The 18,478-nt window shown below is 37.5% G+C and overlaps 1 protein-coding gene across 2 annotated transcripts; it reads left to right on the top strand.

Annotated features, from left to right (window-relative positions):
• The first annotated feature begins 1,186 nt into the window (after positions 1-1,186).
• On the top strand, positions 1,187-15,917 carry LOC150103581 (uncharacterized). Of its 2 annotated transcripts, none has more exons than XM_090398320.1 (3): positions 1,187-1,260; positions 10,596-10,714; positions 14,854-15,916. In XM_090398320.1, exons 1-3 carry the CDS (start codon positions 1,256-1,258, stop codon positions 15,102-15,104), a joined length of 375 nt encoding a protein of 124 aa, XP_090254446.1. In that variant the 5' UTR covers positions 1,187-1,255; the 3' UTR covers positions 15,105-15,916. The 2 variants fall into 2 exon arrangements, with proteins under 2 accessions (XP_090254446.1, XP_090254445.1); XM_090398319.1 differs by lacking the exon at positions 1,187-1,260 and adding an exon at positions 2,753-2,844 and having other exon boundaries at positions 14,854-15,917.
• The last annotated feature ends 2,561 nt before the right edge of the window (positions 15,918-18,478 follow it).

Here is an 18,478-nt window from a genome sequence, read left to right as displayed (position 1 = left end):
ATCAGTGGAGTTATGGTTTCTATTCAGAACTTTCATAAATAGCTTTTATTACAAAATATATCACTGTATTTATGTTTGTTATTCAGGGTTTTTTTTGTATAAATGCCTTATACGACTTATTTTAATAATAAACATTACCTCAGAAGTTGTTATTGGAATCTTCGTGTAGATCATTTACTTTTTGACTGTTGAAATCTGGTTTTCCTTGAAATGCATACACAAGTTTCTTCGTCTAGTAATGAAATACAACAACCATTTGTTAACAGAAATGAAATCAATGATTAATGTGGTTACAGGAAGTAACCAATGAGCAATGGAAATTCACCCCTTATCATATGCTACGATCTGATGAAGGATTTCTAGTGAATCTTTCATAGTTGGGTGTGTTGTCCTAGTGACAACATGTTTAGAGATGACAATGTTGTTTACGTGAAGTTTTGGGCAGCGTCATGTGCATTCTTTTAACCAGGAGCGAATATTCAGGGTGTGCTAGGTGAGCGATGCACACCCAGGGAATAATCATATCACCGATATTATATTTTATTTTTGCATTATTCCTGTTAAAGACTTTTTTTAATTTTCCTGTGCCTTTGCATGATTTCTAAAATTAAACCCAATACACTAATGCTTCATGAAGAGGAAAGTTTTCGAAGTGAACTTTACAACACATTCGCGTTAATAGTCTGGGTGTTTGGTCACTAATACGGATACCCTTGAGCCGTTTGAACAGACGTACAGACGGCAGAGCGGGTCAAATTCTTAGCGTATCAATGGTTTTAAATCACCCAAAGGGGAGGAAGGGTGTGCGCTGAGACTATAGCACCCAGAAATCAGTGGCTGTGATTAGTTATTGTGTCAGCCAATCCAATTGAATGTTCTCATTTGTCATGAGCTACTGTTTTTGTTTTCTGAGTTTCATCTGCTTTGTGTGTCATGAAACACAATAGCTGAATTATCTACCTTCATGAATTTCACGTCTTTTGCATGTTCTTCCTGACAGCTTTTTTCCGATGAACGTCCAGGTAGCTGTTATTCGCATCTGGAAGTATGTTAATGGATTCTTTGAAGTCGGCATTTCGAGAACGGATATTAGTAAAGTGTATACACAGTCACACTTCCCAATAGACCAACTTCCTTGGAGTGGCCTTCCTGGGAGCTTTTCCTGTCGATGTTATTTTCGCTTTTGTTTAAAATCGATTTGAGTTCGCAAACTCAGTGCAAAACAATCTCATCATCCTTCAGGATATTCACAAAGATGCGGTAAGGTTTTGTTTAGTTTTAATGTGCTGTTTATTCTTTTTATTTAATACATTTTTCTATCTTTTAAGGAAATCAATGTCTTAGATGGATCATTCATTTTTTTATCCTTTCTTTTTTTTCCCGAGAAGGTAATCGTATTTTCAGGCATCACCTTTTCACAAAAGATGTAATTCTTGTTATATTCGTTTTGTAGATATTCTTAAATCTGATTGGACAGATGGTTTCTGTTCTAGGGAACAAGAAAGGCATTTGTGAAAGGGGAGGGGGAGGAGTTATATCACTGCTACAGTTAGGAAGGCTAAGATCAATTCTAAAAATTACTGATTTACAAACAACAACAACAACAACAACAATAAAAAGTAAACAAGTCTTCCCTGTATGAGGAAATTCTTAGATTGATTTACGATAATTTTTACTCATTCAGAAATTTGCGAATAAGAGATGAAACCTTTCTAAGACTGTGAGTCCTTCAAAGCAGTCTGTAACTCGCTGTTTAGTTTCGTCTACTTCCGGAAGGAGTTGCGACTTGTAATTTCGTATTATTTAATTAGGTTGAATCAAAACTCCATTTAACAGCATGCAATGAGTTTGATGGCCTTTTAAAGTAAAACGCATAACTCTGCTATCAGGATGGGTGAAGCAAAAATGCTTTTCATATTCTACTTTGTCTGTAAAGGAAGTTATTTGGGAAAGGGAGTTTAGTAAGCTTTAAGCTCGCCCTCTGGGGGCAGTTGGATTAATTATGATCAGCTGGGAGGAGTATAGCCTTCGGTCTTTGTATTTGTAGTAATCTGTTTCGTTGTAATTGACAGCTTCTACGATCAGCGGGTTTGAATGCGCACCTGACTTGACGAAGAATTTTTCTGCCAGATCACGAAGAAGGGAGATGTATGGAATGCCGGTTTCTTGATGAATCTGTGAATTTCTGATAAACCATGGGGCGTCTATGATCATCCTCAGGCATTTATTTTAAATTCTTTGTAGTTTTGAAATGTTTAATCGTGAAGTGTGACTCCATGCTGGTGACGCGTAGGTAATGACTGGACGTATGACCATCCGGTAAAGTAGTAATTGATTTTGTAAGTTTAATTTGCTCTTGCGGTTGATCATTGGGTAGAGTTGAGCTATTACTTTGGATGTCTGGGAGCCATGAAATTGATGTGTTTGTTAAAAAGGAGTTTCTTGTCCAGTAGCACCCAAGATATTTAGTCTCTGATCGCCATGGGATCTTTTGAACAGAGTGCAATTTGTCGTCTTTAATGCAGATCTTTTTTCTAGAGAATAACATGACTGAGCGTTTGAGGGGTTTACTTGAATCCTCCAGTTGGCGAACCATTTTTCCAGTGCGTTGATACTTCCTTATAGTCTACAGATTGCCAGGCAAGGGCTGAGAAACCATGCTAGAATAGCAGTGTCGTCGGAATAAAGGTCGGTAATAGTTGTTCTTGAATTTAGAGGGATGTCTGATACGTAAACTGTGAATAGTAGTGGAGTCAGAAGGGAACCTTGAGGTACACCAGCTAGAATTCTGTGCCTTGATGAAACAATTCCGTTAAGCTTTACTTGCATGTATCTTTCGCTAAGGTATGAGGTAATAAGTTTTACTAGCTTAATTGGTGTTGTTTTAAATAGGTTTGTAGATAAATCCTTGATGCCAGGCCATATTTAAGGCCTTGGCAACGTTCAAGAACACAGCAGCAGTGTGGAGGTACCAGTGTAAACTGTGGATGATGTGTTCTGTTAATCGGCGAATTTGTTGCACTGTGATGTGAGCTTTGCGAAAACCAAATTTTCTTAAGATGGGCTACATTAATTTTTCCAGATTGTCAATTTGGGCTTCTACTTTTTTTTCATCTGAGTGTGCGATTCCACGTTTAGTCTTGATAAGGGAAGGAATTGTCGTTTTTGGTACGAAGAGTTTTTAGAAATTTCCATACGGATTTATCTTCTGGGTTGATTTCCGTAAGTTTAGATTCCCATTTGGAATTTCTGTGTTTCTGGAGAGCTTCTCAAACTTGTCTGTTCTTGTTGTTAAGGTCGTTTTGCCCTGCGGTGCTCTTGTGTTGTGGTATCGTTTTCTGGCTTTGTTTTTTAACCCTAATCAGGTCCATTATCTCTTCTGGAATCGACTGGACGAGTTCACTCTTGCTTTGTCTTGTTAGATTGCTTACATTTAAGTCTATGTCTTCTTTTTTGCGAATGACAGGAGGTGGGACGATGTGATCTGGGAGAACTTTATAGAGCTTATCCCATGCTATAAAAGAGTGTTGAGGAGAACTAATCCTGGGTAACTAGCTTGAGCTGGATGGGATTATGATCTGAGGTAAGCTCGTTTAATGTTCCCAGCTGGTATTGATATCTGATGTTCCTGAGGATGACTATGTCTAGTACATCCGAACTTCCTGATGGGCTGTAGTGGGTGGGCCCGGTACGTCCAGGAGTTGAGTGACGGGTAGTTAAATAAAGTATGGCCTTTGGAGTTGATTGACGAAGTGAACCAAGTTTTATTTTTGGAGTTGAGGTCTCCCGCTGTAATTATGGAATCTGTGTAGCCGAGGATGGAGTCTAAATCTGATGTCAATAGTGGAATGTTGGGAGGATTGTACGATGCATAGATTTTAAGTCTACCTGAGTTGTTGGTGTGCACCTCCACACCTGTCACTTTAAGTTTAAGGGTGGTTAAAACATTGTAGCTTAAATAATATTGAATAAAAATGGCTGTGCCACCACCACCACCACTAGAGTTAAGTCTGTCTGTCCTGTATAGTATATATTCTCTTAATCTTGGGTTGTTAGATGGTCTGAGTGGTGATTCGCTGATCACGATTATGTCCAGATATTATCCTGACATAATCCGGATACAATACGGACACAGTCCGGATTGTATCCGGATTGTTTGCGAATTGTTGCAGCTCAAGAATTTTATTTGTCAAGCAGTTAGCATTCCATGCTATAATCATGAGGGGGTTTGGTTTGCATTTTTTATACATTGTAGAGAACTGTCAATATGGATGGGTTTCTAGATAGAAATCTTTCTGGAAGATGGTGAGGTGCTTGCTTTGCCGAATTCGTAAAGCGTGGTTGCAAGTGAAGCAGTTAGAACTGAGGTTAACTTGGAGCTTGTTTGCTCTTCAGATTACGGAATCTGAGCTCGTGTCGCCTTTTGCGTATGATTTGGTCATGGATGAAGGTCGTGTACTTTCCTGTACTGCTGAATGTGAGGTATTTCGAACAGAAGGGTGACCTGCTTGGTTGCTTAGGGTGTCGTATGGGGGAGCAGGGTTCATTCTTGCTGACCTACAATTTTTTGGGTGGAAAAGGCACCCCCTTGTAATTAGCCAGATGTGGTCCTCTACAGTTAGCACAAACAGGAAAGTGTAGATATTGGCTTTGCGCAGGTGTTGGTCTGGTGTCCCTCTCTACATTTCAGACATCTGCAGGCAGATCTGTACAACGTTTGGGCTTGCCGGAATCTTCCTTAGAGGCTCGGTTGTAATTTTGAGCCTGCAAGTATCTGTAACTTCATATATCCTTTTCTGTAAAAGATTATCATCATAATTTTATTCCAATCTTAGGATGTTAAAGTTAAAAAGGTGTATAATGTAATTTTGAATTTTAGAAAAAGCCTTCAAATAAAATTTCAGAAAGTTTTTAAGTAATTCATAAAAGTTATGAATTAATGACAAGCTATATATAAAACATATGTGAAAATGAATTAAATTTTATTAGTATTAAAGCCGAATGCACGAGTCATTCAGTCTGGATTTCTATCCCTCTGCTGTACATGTTGTAGGTAACGTAGACACTCTAACAGGAAGGGAAAAGAATATTTTTTTTTCCCTCTGAAAAATTGCAATGTTGTTAAGATCCACACAAACAGCTGGAACGTTAGCACATTAAAAAAAAATTATTAATGTTGAGCCCATACACGAGAGGTTGGTTAATCAACCTATAGTACATTAGTACCGTATATGAGTAGTGGGTTGGGAAAGGAGAAACTTGTTAACATTGATCTTCCACCTGTTGTGTTGCAGATTGTCCCACAGTACCGCAGTAGCAGGGATGAAGGAGGGGAAAAAGGCACTTGCTCTGTGGGTTTCAAGGTGCACTGTGAAGGGATGTTGAGCAGCAGCTGCACGTGTTCCAACGGGCTTAGTGCAGAGTGGGGGGAATTATTGATGCTATTTCAGATGAACATTTCTCACGGAAATTTTGAGGAAGCTCTTAGGGATCCACTTCCTCCTCAAACCTCTTTATAGCTTTACAACTTTTTTTTTGGATCTTCCACCAATAACGTTCTGTGATGGCCTCCTTTGTTCTTGTGACCACCTCTAGGTTTTATGGTTGTGACATATTATGAGAATATTTGCCATAAGAGGACAATTTTGAATTTTTTTAAAAATCTTTCTTTGTCGTTTTTATTTCTTCAATCGACAAAGTATAGCTGACCGAAAATGTCATTTCAAAACTTATTCTAAAACGATGAAATAAGATTACTAAATCTTCTACGACTTTTTTCAGCACTCATCCCTTAGTCCTTTATCTCAGAGCAAAATATATATTAGCCAAAGGATTTTGTTTTACTGTGGCACCCAAGTACATTCTTAAATATGCCATGATGGCAAATCTTGAGAAGAACATAAGGTATGGCGAAAAAAAAAAGAACAGCACAGGAAGACCTCGCTTAACGCGATTATTTAATCCATCAGCTAATGCCGAAATCACGTTAAGCGCATACAATAAACAATATGAATCATTATAATTCATCCATCAGTTAGGGTAAATTTTGAAAAAAAGTTACAGTATAAGCTATATTAGAGGTAAAGTCATCGAAGTTAATAAAAACCAATTGCTTACATTTTTATTTAACGCCGAATCATTTGATTGAGCTACTTATTTTTACAAAAAAATTAAGTAAAGATGTTTGAATCGTGTTCGACTTTTCATCCAGTCATGCAATTTGCGATGACTGGCGATCGTTTTATCAAGATTTCGTCGGACTTCGAAGCTTCGTTCCATATCAGGATCAGCATCAAACAAAATTTCCTTAGCATGCTCAATGTGGTTGAAAAGTAGCTCAAGTTCTTTTGTAGTTAGCTTCTTAGTCGTAACATTCTCTTCTTGTCCTCACTCCTTATCTTCTTCTTCTTCTTCTTCTCCTTCTTCTTCTCCTTCTTCTTCTTCTTCTTCTGGTTGAAATTCATTAAATGCAAGTTCTTTCCCAACTGTGCTGGTTTCTTCAATAATGTTAGATCTTGGATTTTGCGCACGATATACAAACATAGGCTTGAGTTTAAAGTCGCCTTCTGCATTGCCTCCTAATCAGAGCGTAAGACGATCTTTAGATACTTTGTATTCTGGTTGAGATGCTTCTGTTTAAGCTAGGAAAGTTTTGTTGGCATACGCTTCCAAAAGAGACCAAATTTGTCAGCATTGAAAATTTGCCGATCGTCATAATCACCCTCCCGAATTATCCTTTGCAATTCTTTAGGAATCTTGGCCCCAGAATCTTTATCAGCACTAGCAGATTCTCCGGTTATTCTTACATTATGCAGTTCAGTTCGATTTTTAAAACGGTTAAACCATCCTAAACTCGCAGTAAAACTTTCGCATTCCTCTTGAAATTTGGTCTCTTTCAATGAGGTAAAAATATTGAGAGCTTTTTGCCTTAATATTCCCTGTACTAAGAGATATTATGTTTATGGTGATAATCTTCAATCCAGAGTGAGAGAAGACGCTCCATCTCAATCATTAAATGGCTTCTATTTCGGGAGATCTTTTCTTATGTAATTTTTCATTTTTTTTCACTTGTTTCATTTTTATTGTCTGTACAAATATGTATTTATACAGGGTGTTCGGGATAAATTTGACATATTTATAATTAATTATATTTTTCCGTAAGTTACATGTATTACATGTATTACACACTTCTCTTCATTTAAAAGTTTGGACCCTTCTTCATTCATATACAAGATGTCAGAAAGGATGGATAGCTGGAACCCACCTGAATCATGGAAGAGAATAACTTGTATCATGATGATTCGTGCCCGCCATCAAAATAAGGATATTACGACTGCTGCCCAATGCTCCCTGAATACAGTAAAAACAATCAGGCATGAACTAGAGACTTGCAATGGTGACTACGAGGATGTAGCAAGAAGAAAGATCCCTAGCAGACGATCTGATTGCGTTCGTACAGCAGAATTCCTCGCAAATCTGCAGGAACAGGTGTTGAAGAACCCTGGCATTGGAATTCGGGCTTTGTTCGTGGAGTTGCTAACTGTAGTCAAGCCCTGGATAACAAGGGTAGCCAATGGTAGGCCGTATGTATGGCAGCAGGATTCGGCCCCTTGCCACACCTCTGGGAAAAGTCAAAAATGGTTGTCTGAAAATTTCTACGACTTCACCAGTCCAAATGTTTGGCCTCCAAACTCCCCAGACCTTAACCCCATGGATTATTTTGTATGGGGCGCAGTTGAAAAAGACACCAATCGCACTTCCAGTAATACAAAAGCCCAGTTAATGGATAAAATTAAAACAGTTTTTGCGGCCCTTCCCAGGGAGACTGTAGCATCAGCTTGTTCGAGGTTCCGAAGCAGAATTGAAGCTGTGATCGATGCTAATGGTGGTTATTTTGAGTAAATCTTGTTGATAGTATTGTAATTAACTCTGCCTGTAATGTTTTTTGTCAATTCATTAAATTTAATAGATACAAAGAAGATTTTCGTTTTCCTTACGAAACTGTCAAATTTATCCCGAACACCCTGTATATTCTGATGTCATGTGTCTTTATTATGCCATACGCTAAATAAATAAACAAATAAATCGGGAGATCTGCATGCTTAAAGAAGCAGTAGCAACTTTTCCCTGTTCTTTGTATTCTTTGCTCTTATTTAATAGAGTCCAAACTGTAGACTCGCTGTATCCCAGGTCTCGCACAATCATTCTATTACTAGCGCTACTTTCACGTCTCTTAATGACTTCCAGCTTTTCCGCTCGCTGAAGAGTGTCGACAAAAAATTTCGCATAACGTAAAAAATCGCATTAACTGATTAATTCATTCGCTTAAAGTGGGAAATAGTATTATTTCACTCAATCTCGCTAACTGATTATCGCACATATCGAAAATTCGCGTTAAGCGAGATTTTCCTGTACTGAATTTCGACATCCCCCCTCTTCAGTATACGCTGTATGAGATATGCCGTTCGACTGCATGCATGTTACTATAAGAGCACGTGTAGCGTCTACGTCAATCTACCTTTGTTAATGCTTTATTTTGCTGTTTCCCTAAGCATGCCCCAAGCAGTAGTGTCGTCATTGACTTAATGGAGAGGATCCGATCTACCTCCAATGTTCTGCCGCAATGTAAAGGGCTTTCGGCAGAGACCACAAAACTGTTAACACAAATGAAAATCACGGACGTGTGCTGGAGCAAGTGTTACAGTCTCCAAAACCCGGTTCAACGCCGAATAGTAGCAAAACTTGGGATACCAAGGCCGTCACCAAAGATTAACCTTAAGGAGTTGGGTGCCTTTTCGTACGTCATTCAGGGTGTTTTACACCCTGTGTTTTACACCAACGGATTACTCCACATGGCGGGAATACCATGAACACGTGCTGGTCAATGTCTATGAAGATCCTCTTGCCATCTTCCTCCATAATGTCTGGTTCTCGAACGAGTCACATTTCCATCTAAGCTGTAATGTAAAAAAGATGAAGCTACAGTTTTCTTGGTTTATCGAAACCTGAATTTGTCCAAGAGTCACCGTGAGAATGTCACCGCATGGCATATTTGGCCTACTTTAATGAATAGGGTGGTGTAAGCATTGAGTAGAGAAACCTACATCGAGAATATGTCGGTTCCTTTCACCCAGGATTTGCATAAGATCTTTCCCTCAAAAAAACATTCCATTTGGTGCACAGGTATTCCAACAGGACGGAGTAACCTGTCACACATCACGTGGTTCTAGAGCTTATTTATCTGAGCACTTCCCTTCCAGGGAAGTGCCCTGATTTCATTTCGAAATTCACAGAATTCCCTTATCCTTCACGTTCTCCTGATCTCACATGACTTGATGCCTTCGTTTGGGGTATGTTGAAGGAATGGGTATTCCACCGTGACCCATCTTCAAACCTTGATTAACTAAAGGTTAAAATTACACGATATGTCTAGCAGATGTCCCAACCCTTCTTCTCCAAGATGACAGAAAACCTTCGAATGCGCTACGAAACTTGTCTTGAAAGACTGCCCATTTTCAGCACGCAATCTGCCTTTGTTAATGCTTTATTCGAGATTCCACCGATAGTTGTGGATGTATATATCATCATGTGTAAACATATATTCCTTTGTTAATAATCCAATTTACTCTATAGCATATATCGCTGTAGTTATTTAGTACTTTTTTGAGCCATATTGTATAAAATTCCTAGAAATTCTGCAGACATACTCTCCCTTATTCAAACGTCTATAAAAATATTTCTAATGCTGAATACAAAGCACTGGTAGATCATTAAAAAATCTCACTACTGGAAGCAGACAAAGGAAATGTAAGTGTAATATTGGATTCGGATATGCATATAAACAAAATGATGCATGTTGTACCAATGATTTATTAAAAACATCCTGTTATTCCGCTTATTTATGTAGTTCCAAAATTAAATAAGATATTCTGATCCGACCTATAGAGGATGCTAGACATTCACCAACATATTATCTTTGTACTTTTATTATGAATAGACTGAAGGACTAGCAATTTGTGTGCAAATTTCACCGCATTTGTCAAATATGCACATGGAGACATTCGAACAAACATTCATAAACATGTTACATAAAACGGAAACTTTGGCTTTGGTATATTGATGATATATAACCATATGCTGGGGAAGGAGTGTCCTGGTTTCGATTCTTGTCGCCGCCGACGTGAGGAGCATAAAGATCTTTCTCAGACGTAGCCAAGTTAGCCGGTCTTGGGCGTGGGCAGCAGGGTTGTTCTCCCCAGTTTAACTGGGGTTTTTTCCTCTCGCAAGCAGTCAAACCGGCCCGGGAACACACACGGATCACAGTCAGGAATACTTAACACCCAATAGGCATGAATCGTCTACTATGCCGGTCCCGAGCCCGGATTAAATTTTTTTTTTGGGGGGGGAATGTGATGGTGCCGTTCTTCCCTCTAAAAAGGGACTCACGGGCGTTATATCATCATACGAATAAATAAAATAACTACTTTATACAAGATTAATTATATTTGGTATTATATTAAGATTATGCTTCAATAAATGTCCTAATTACGATTTGAGAAAGTCACCAGAAATTTAAATAATTTTATATTTTTCAGAATAAACCATCTGTATTTTTGTTGGATGACAAAAATGGGAACTTGTATCTACAGCCGTGTTGTAGCTATTCTATTGTTCATTGGGTTTCCCTGCAATGGATATGATTATGGTGGAGGTGGTAAGTTTTTTCATTTTGGTCAATCATCTATCATTCAAAACAATAACAGGTGATTTAATGCAATACCAATGCTATGATTTACATTTCAATGAACATATGCATAGTTTATTTGCTTTAGCTTGTTTGGGTGATGATTTAATTAAATATAGCAGCTATTATTACAAGAAGGGCAAACGAATCGATGAGTAGGCTGTGTAGAAGAATTGATGCAAGCTATACATGATTACACATGAGTGCGTTTGGTATCGGAGGTCTTGAAAAATTATAAATTGATATGAGACTTTGTTAGGTTTCATACCAATTAATAATTGAGAGTCAGGGAAACTAAACTATTATCGGAGGAATGGTGAGAATATCAGTGTAAGAGCGACAGCGTTATATAATTGTGCTAATGATGGATTAGAAATGGAAATGATTATGTGGAGAGAACGATTTCGACTTTATATTCGCCTGGTTCGGACCCACCACACGTGGGCAAAGATATCAATATGTATAAGACACTACAGAACAACAAAGATCTGCAAGTTTCAACTGTGTATGCAGGCTGAAGACAAGAGCATACAAAAGAACATGCAGGTAGATGCTTATGTCCAAAAACGAATGCCAAGAGTATCAACAACAAAGAGGAAGAGTTTGTTGTCTTGGTCAATATGTTGGGACATCAGATTGTGGCCATTAGTGAGACCTGGCTATCAGAATCAGACATTCTATCTGGCATCGAGTATAAAGGTACACTATTTTTAGGAAGGATAGAGAGGATAGGAGAGGAGGGAGCATGCTGCTAATGATATCAAATTACTTGAATCCCGTTAGTGTTGAGACCAAAAAAAAAAAACTCTTGCTAGTATTACTGTAATACCACCAACAGTTTTACAAGTGTTTATGAGTATGAAGTCATCTGGTGTGAGGTGGAATCTAACAAGATCAATTATACAGTAAGGTTTTGCTACCTACCTGGTGGATCGGTTGCTAGTGATGAAGAAATGCAAGCCAAATAAAGACGATAGGCCCAAATAGAGTAATCATAATGGGAGACTTTAATAATCCAAACATTGCATAACCCAAATATTCTTCTCATGAGAAGAATGAAACTGAAGTTATTGAGCTGTGGCGAGACAACTTCTTCAAGGAGCATGTGACTGATGGAAGCGAGGTCAAAAAGTGTTATATTTGAATATAGTGTCAGAGGGTGTTTCAGTTAAAAACTTAACTATTCTACTTTCGGTTGGTGACAATGATCATGCGGTACTCACTTGGGAAGTGACTAAGTTTATGAAGGTTCCATTCAGAAAAGGTTACATGTTGAACTACAAAGAAGGAAATTATGACCAACTGAGGAATATACTGAGTTCAGTGGAATGGGATCGGTTGATGGATGGGAAGAATATCGACAGTGCACGGGAAGCATTTATACAAACTGTTAAATGATGCGATATCATGTGTCCCAAGAGTTCAAAGAATAAATAGGGTAGATGTGAAATGGATGTGTAATCTATTCAAGCAAGAGATTCGTAAAAAATTATGATGTTGAAAGCTGTTGGGGTGTCAAAAGAAACTGGCTCTGCAACTTAAGGACGACCCAAAAGAATCCTATCGATATGCTGCAGCTAAAAGAAAGAATGAATATGAAAGAATAATTCTTCTGATCTGCAGATAGCGCTAGGGTAACAGATGCAGAAGAGGTTGTTCAACTAATGAGAGCCCATTTTGTTAAAAGCTATTAACCTACTGTACGTAACATTGAGCTCGCTACTATCTCTTCGCTAGATGAAGAAACGCAGGTGTATGAGGACGAGGTTAGAGCTGTTGCACAAATTGAATAAGAATTCAGCCAATAGGAACTCATAGGATATCAGCACGTGTGCTAAAACAGTGTTCAGCTGAACTGATCATTCCTTTGACCAGGATGTTTAATATGAATCTCAGAACAGGAAAGATTCCACAGGAATGGGAGGAATGTATGGTAATTTCATTGCACAAGGGTGGTGCAAAGACTGATGAATCAAACTATCGGCCTATCAGTATTTCTGCAGTGACAGTTGTGGCGAAGATTTTTGAGAAGATGTTTAGCCTTCATACAGAAATGGGTTGACAGAGAAACTGTACTTTACAATGAACAGCATGGGCTAACTAAAGGGAGAGTCACGTTTTAGCAACTTTCTCACATTCTATAAGAATGTTATCATTGAACTAGATAAGGGGAATTGATACACCTTGATACTTTTGGATTTTGCTAAGACTTTTGACACAATACAGCATGGAAGACTGTTGCATAAATTGGAGAAAGTGGATTTGGGTTATAGAATATTAACGTTGATAAGAGGATGGCTGACTCAAAGATATCAAAAAGTGGTATCGGGGGATGTGAGGTCCTGCAGATTTAAGGTAACCAGTGGTGTATCGTAAGGACCAGTCCTGGTTCTACTGTTATTCAATCTGTACCTTAATGACATTGGGAAGGATTTAACAGACAAAACACAACGATTTGCTGATGATGAGATAGGCAGGGTAATCAGAATGCAACTGACATGCCGTACTTGCAAAATAATTTGAATAGACTGGAAATGTGGGAATGGGAAAATGGATGTCAGTTCGATGTCCATAATTGTAAGGTTATGCGCATTGGTAAATAATATTAGTTTGTATCATTTACAATTTACTTGTTCCTTTTGTACTAATATATAACGCTGTTGAAAACAGTTCTCTCTCAATGATAAAAATGTTATATATATAAGAAAAAAATCTATTTTTTTTTTGATGATCACAAATAAATGATGACAACCGCAAATCATTTAAAAGTGTTAACTTATTAAATTACTGCCGACCTGGTTGGTGAGTGGTCAGTGTACTAATTCTCCCGTCAACATGTTGTAGGTTGGAATTCCACTGAGAGTGCGTGGATGTCTAGATGTTAGATAATTTTATTCTCCAGTTTGAGACTTCTCTCCTTCTTATTAAATGTCCGAAATGGCTTTAAAGAGTTAAAGTTTCGTGTCTAGAGCAGGCTCTCAGAATTATATACTTTTAGTCCAGTTAAAGTACAATGTACGATAGGTTTGCATCCGTTTGTGGGTGAGATTCTAAAAAGACTTTCATTATCCTAAATTTAAAATAAAATAAATATTCTAATTCCGTTGTTTTCTTCAAAGAGAAAGAGTGGTATGGTATCATTTTATTATTTTATTTTGTTTGGAAAATCGGTGGACAGCCAGTCTCTCTACCTCTCTCAGAAGAACAAGGTTTCCTGATTACGTAAAAAATAAATAATGTAAAAAAAATAATATAAAAATTCAGAAACACCTGACTCTTGGGTCGCCCATACTGCTAATGTACCTTAATTTTACGGCCTTTTATAGGCGGAAGTCCGATTAAAATCCGTATTAGTAATCCTCAAATATGAATTCGGCCAGTGTAGTTCGACAGCAAACCCACTACTTAACATCATCCACCTTTCATCACAAGTCACAGAAAGGTTTTAGCGGGAAAAAATTAACTGGTTATCTATTAACATTTCCAGATAAGGTCTAGTCGTCAAGCTATCTCATCTCAGCAAAATTGGACAGTTTCCTTTATGGTCGCTCAGAGTATGCGTGTGTCCATGTAGTCAACGTATGTTATGATAGATGACTCTCTTAGGCAGATCTTTCCATAAATTCTAGTGTATCCTAAGGGTTTACGTTTCTTCTGCGCACGCACACACGGGTGAGGGAGTATACTTTCAGAATCATCTGGTAAGGAGTGAATTATCCTACAATAGCTTTAGGGATATTCAAGTTCATAATGTATTGGTGAGAGCAATGAAGATGAGACGATAAAAAATTAATTAAAACCTTTTAAATTCACTTTTGACAGCTCATAGACAGACAGTCTCCAACCTTCAAGCGTTTACTGATTGCGAGCCCGAACTGTTAATAAATCAAAGCTTTTCTGAGGAGAAAGAGAGATGGCAGACAACCGCCGCCATCTCTTCTCCTTAAGATTACTTTTTAACCGTTAATATTATTTTGCATGAGCGTGTGTGTGTGTGTGTGTTTAAAATGAGCATGAATTGCATAGTTCGACCGATGTGCTGTACAGGACTATTTGAAATTTTTTTTTCCTTATCCCTTTATAAAGCCATCCTTCTCCTTTCTCTTTAGATCAAGACTTTGGGGTGAAACCTAAAACAAAAACAGGAGAAAGTTCATCGATGAGTCCTGGGATGATTGGATTGATTGTCGGCCTCGTCATCCTTGCTATCGCAATGCGATATTTGATGATTTTCATGTGCCGTGCATGTTGGCAAGACTGCCTAACACAGAAAGAACCAGAGTTCATCCTATCAACTGTACCACCTCCTGCTGTTTCCCACCCGACAAACATCAGTATACAGCAGCCATCGTCAAAATAACCCAACCCCCAGCCGAATGCCTCGTTGCCCAACACAGTGGTTTCTCCACACGAGATGGTAAATCCTCTCTACTCGGAAATTCATGATCCACCTTCTTATTCCGATTTGGGTCTTGTTGAATACTCTCAACCTGTTAAATCACAAGTAGTGTGAAGGGAATCATTGTTGATTTTATCTTTTGTAAGAAAACCAGCAATACCCGGTATCAATGGATTATGTTTGCTATTTAGCTCTTTTATAAATATTGTTTATTGCAAATTATATCACTGTATTTATATTTGTTATTCAGGCCTTTTATAAATGCCTTTTGATGTAATAATAAACATTATATATATATATATATTTATGTGGTAGTGGGTCAATCATTTCTTTGATTCTAAAAGGAATGAAGCTAAAAGTCGTTGCACCAATCGGATGGAACTCATGTAAATTTACTTAACACTCAGCATGAAATTAATCTCTTTAGAAAGATCAAGTAACTGGTACAGTCTCTTTACAGAGAGAGATAACACTACCGACATCATTAACACAAGAACAGGCACGATAATTAAAAGACATCCTATGAGCCAATAACCATAGTTACAATTCTTTCTTCTTTACAAGACTTACTCATTTAGTAAAGTATGTTGACAGAAAAGCAATGTCTAGGAGAGAACTGTGTGAAGCATATTTTTTCTCTTGGATTCTTACAAACTAATTCTCTCTGTATTTGTCGTTCTGAAATTGGCACAGACTCTTAAAGATGGTATTAGAATTGTGTCCTGAAAAACAGTCGGTTTTTACATCCTGCAAGAGAGAAAAACCGGCCAAAAGACCAGGCAAGAACTTACTTCTGCAATAATTAAAAATAAATAAATAAATAAAAAATAAAAAAAAATAATTTTTTAATAATAATAATAATAGTTTATTATCTCTCAAATAATTCCATAAATATACTAAAATTTGGCAACAATGCAACTTTTTCTTGCAAAATGGTTCAGTAAAAAATTATAATTACTCGTAACATCATTATCATTTGTAGAATTTCTCATTGACACAAGAGTAAAAAGCGTGTATTATTACCATTAATAATAATCATAGTAATACTTCACGCTTAATAACTCACAAGTTAAAATATATTACTTATGTTGCAGTTTACATAATAATAATTTTTTACACTTAAATATGTAAATTAAATATATAATTTTCAATTTAAATATATAACTGAAGTGTTACTATCACATTTTCTGTTTACTACAAGTATTCATTACAGAATGTTAAGTAAATTATGTTTGATAAATACTACTACTGGGATGTAACTCAACTGCACCCTCGAAGCTTTGTAATTAGCTTATCTGAGGGTGATACTGGTTATATATATATATATTTGTTATTGATTTAGTCGCTGTGTTGGAAGCAGGCAGATGTTTGGGAGGTCAAATGAATGATCTGAAAGGTCTGATCAAAGTGAAGTTGCCGATATATCCTGTGTTATTGCATCTGCCTTAATGCTTCACATTCTTTTTTATTGTGGGCTTCTCTTTGAACTATTTAGGAGGCTTTTTTTTTTTCACAGTGGCAGCTTTTCTATGTCTTCTGTGCTTTTAATTTCTATCGGCTTTGAAGTTTGTGACTTCCTTATGAATATCTTGGCATCTCTGGTCCACAAAAATTGGTAATTTTTTTCCATTTTTGCTTTTCTTGCTTGGTACAACAGATTCTGGTAGAATGGCGTTAAATATTCGGATAGGAAGAATGGTGTATTGTCTTGCTGTGCGTTCAAGTCCTTGGCAAGTGGTTTTTTCTGTCTGCTAGCTTTTATGAGATTGTCTCTTGTGGACTTGCTCTTAAGACGAATTATGACTGGTGCAGATCGTGGCAAGCCTTGGTTTTTGCTCTTCCTAGGAATCCGATGTACGGTCTGAATGTCGTTAAGCTGTAGGGGGATATCAATTACATGGCCTAATTTTATAACCACGTCTCTGAGGTTTTCTGTAGGTGCAGTTTCTGGAAGACCGTTTATGACAAGATCTTCTTTATGTTGTTGCTGATTTAAACGTTCGTATTGTAGTTTTAGAGAATAAAGTTCTTGACGGAGTTGGGATGTCTCTTTCATCAAATTGTGTTGCCTGTCATTTAGAGCGTTAATGCTCATTTTAATGTCTTTTACCGTTTGCAACACTTCTATAACTGCTAAATTATTATGTTTTACCAAATCTTCGTATTCGCTAGATTTTTTTGGTTATTTGTTCGTTCTGTTTGTCGAAGAGTTCTTGCACAAGGTCTACTAAGCTGGCATTTATGGTCTCTAGACTGTTTGCTATTAGTATACTTAAAGAGTTGAAATTATAGGTCTCACCTGCATTTTTTTGTCTGTTCAGTTCGTCGTCTGATTTTGCCTCCGGTATATTCGGCTGCATCGTAGGTGGCTGCTTTAGGTGGGTTTCTTTGTTCTTCCTACAGAGTACGCACTTCCGTTCCTCGCGTGTTGCATCGGATTCATATTTATGTTGCCCGGTTGTTTCTGAAAAGCCGGCACATTTTAAGTGTAGAATCCTACTGCATTTCGTACAAGTTATATTATTTCCGTTGGACGATAAATCCTCCAGGCATTTGATACACCTCATGATTCACCTTTTTTCCCTTAGGCAGTGTGGCGTGATTATAAAGATGGCGAGGTCCTTTGTTCTTCGCTCGTTGTTGACCACGGTCCTGTCTGTTCCTATTTCAACACTTCAAAATTTGGTTTCTTCTTAGCCGATCTGGTTGAATTTTATATCGCTGTCTTCGGCGTGATAAGTAGGGTTATTTGGGAGCACTTTTAACTTAAAACAGGAGTTGGAACCACTTTAAAACTATAAAAAACTGGAGCAGCGATATCATCGTGCGCCCGTTCGTATGCCTACACAGCGCCCTCTGTGGAAAAAAAAAATAATAAAATAATAATAATAAACTCCTTTCCTCCCCTAGCAAATATTATAGAAGTTGGTATGCTTTTTTCATGTGTTATTAATATTATTATTATTATTATTATTATTATTATTACTATTATTATTATTTTTATGATTTACCTTCAAACTACCTTCAAAATAGAAAGCATATCACACGTATCGGGTCAAACCGAAGCAGAGAGCTACCAGTAACTTGCGGAGTACCACAGGGAGCTGTACTCTCCCCAACTCTATTCAACATTTACACGCACGATATTAATCAGTTACCACTCAAAGGTAAGATATTCCAATACGCAGACGATACAGCAATAATATCCATCCATAATAACGCCAGCATAGCCCAAACAAATATGCAACATGATATAAATCTGATCATAGACTGGCTCACAAAATCCTCCATACACCTAAACTCAGAAAAGACAAAATTGATGATATTCAGAAATC

The sequence above is a fragment of the Typopeltis vanoorti genome, chromosome 9 (assembly GCF_054136105.1).
Source record: "Typopeltis vanoorti isolate ZY-2024b chromosome 9, IOZ_Tvanoo_1.0, whole genome shotgun sequence".
NCBI classification, from domain to species: domain Eukaryota; kingdom Metazoa; phylum Arthropoda; class Arachnida; order Uropygi; family Thelyphonidae; genus Typopeltis; species Typopeltis vanoorti.
The sequence above is the reverse complement of the archived record's forward strand: the minus strand, read 5'-3'. Positions and strand labels throughout refer to the sequence as shown.

Bases quoted from the DNA above. Each gene is read 5' to 3' on its own strand.
- LOC150103581 (XM_090398319.1), top strand. The intron at 10,715-14,853 runs GTAAGTTTTTTC...CTTTCTCTTTAG, and splicing joins ATATGATTATGGTGGAGGTG to ATCAAGACTTTGGGGTGAAA.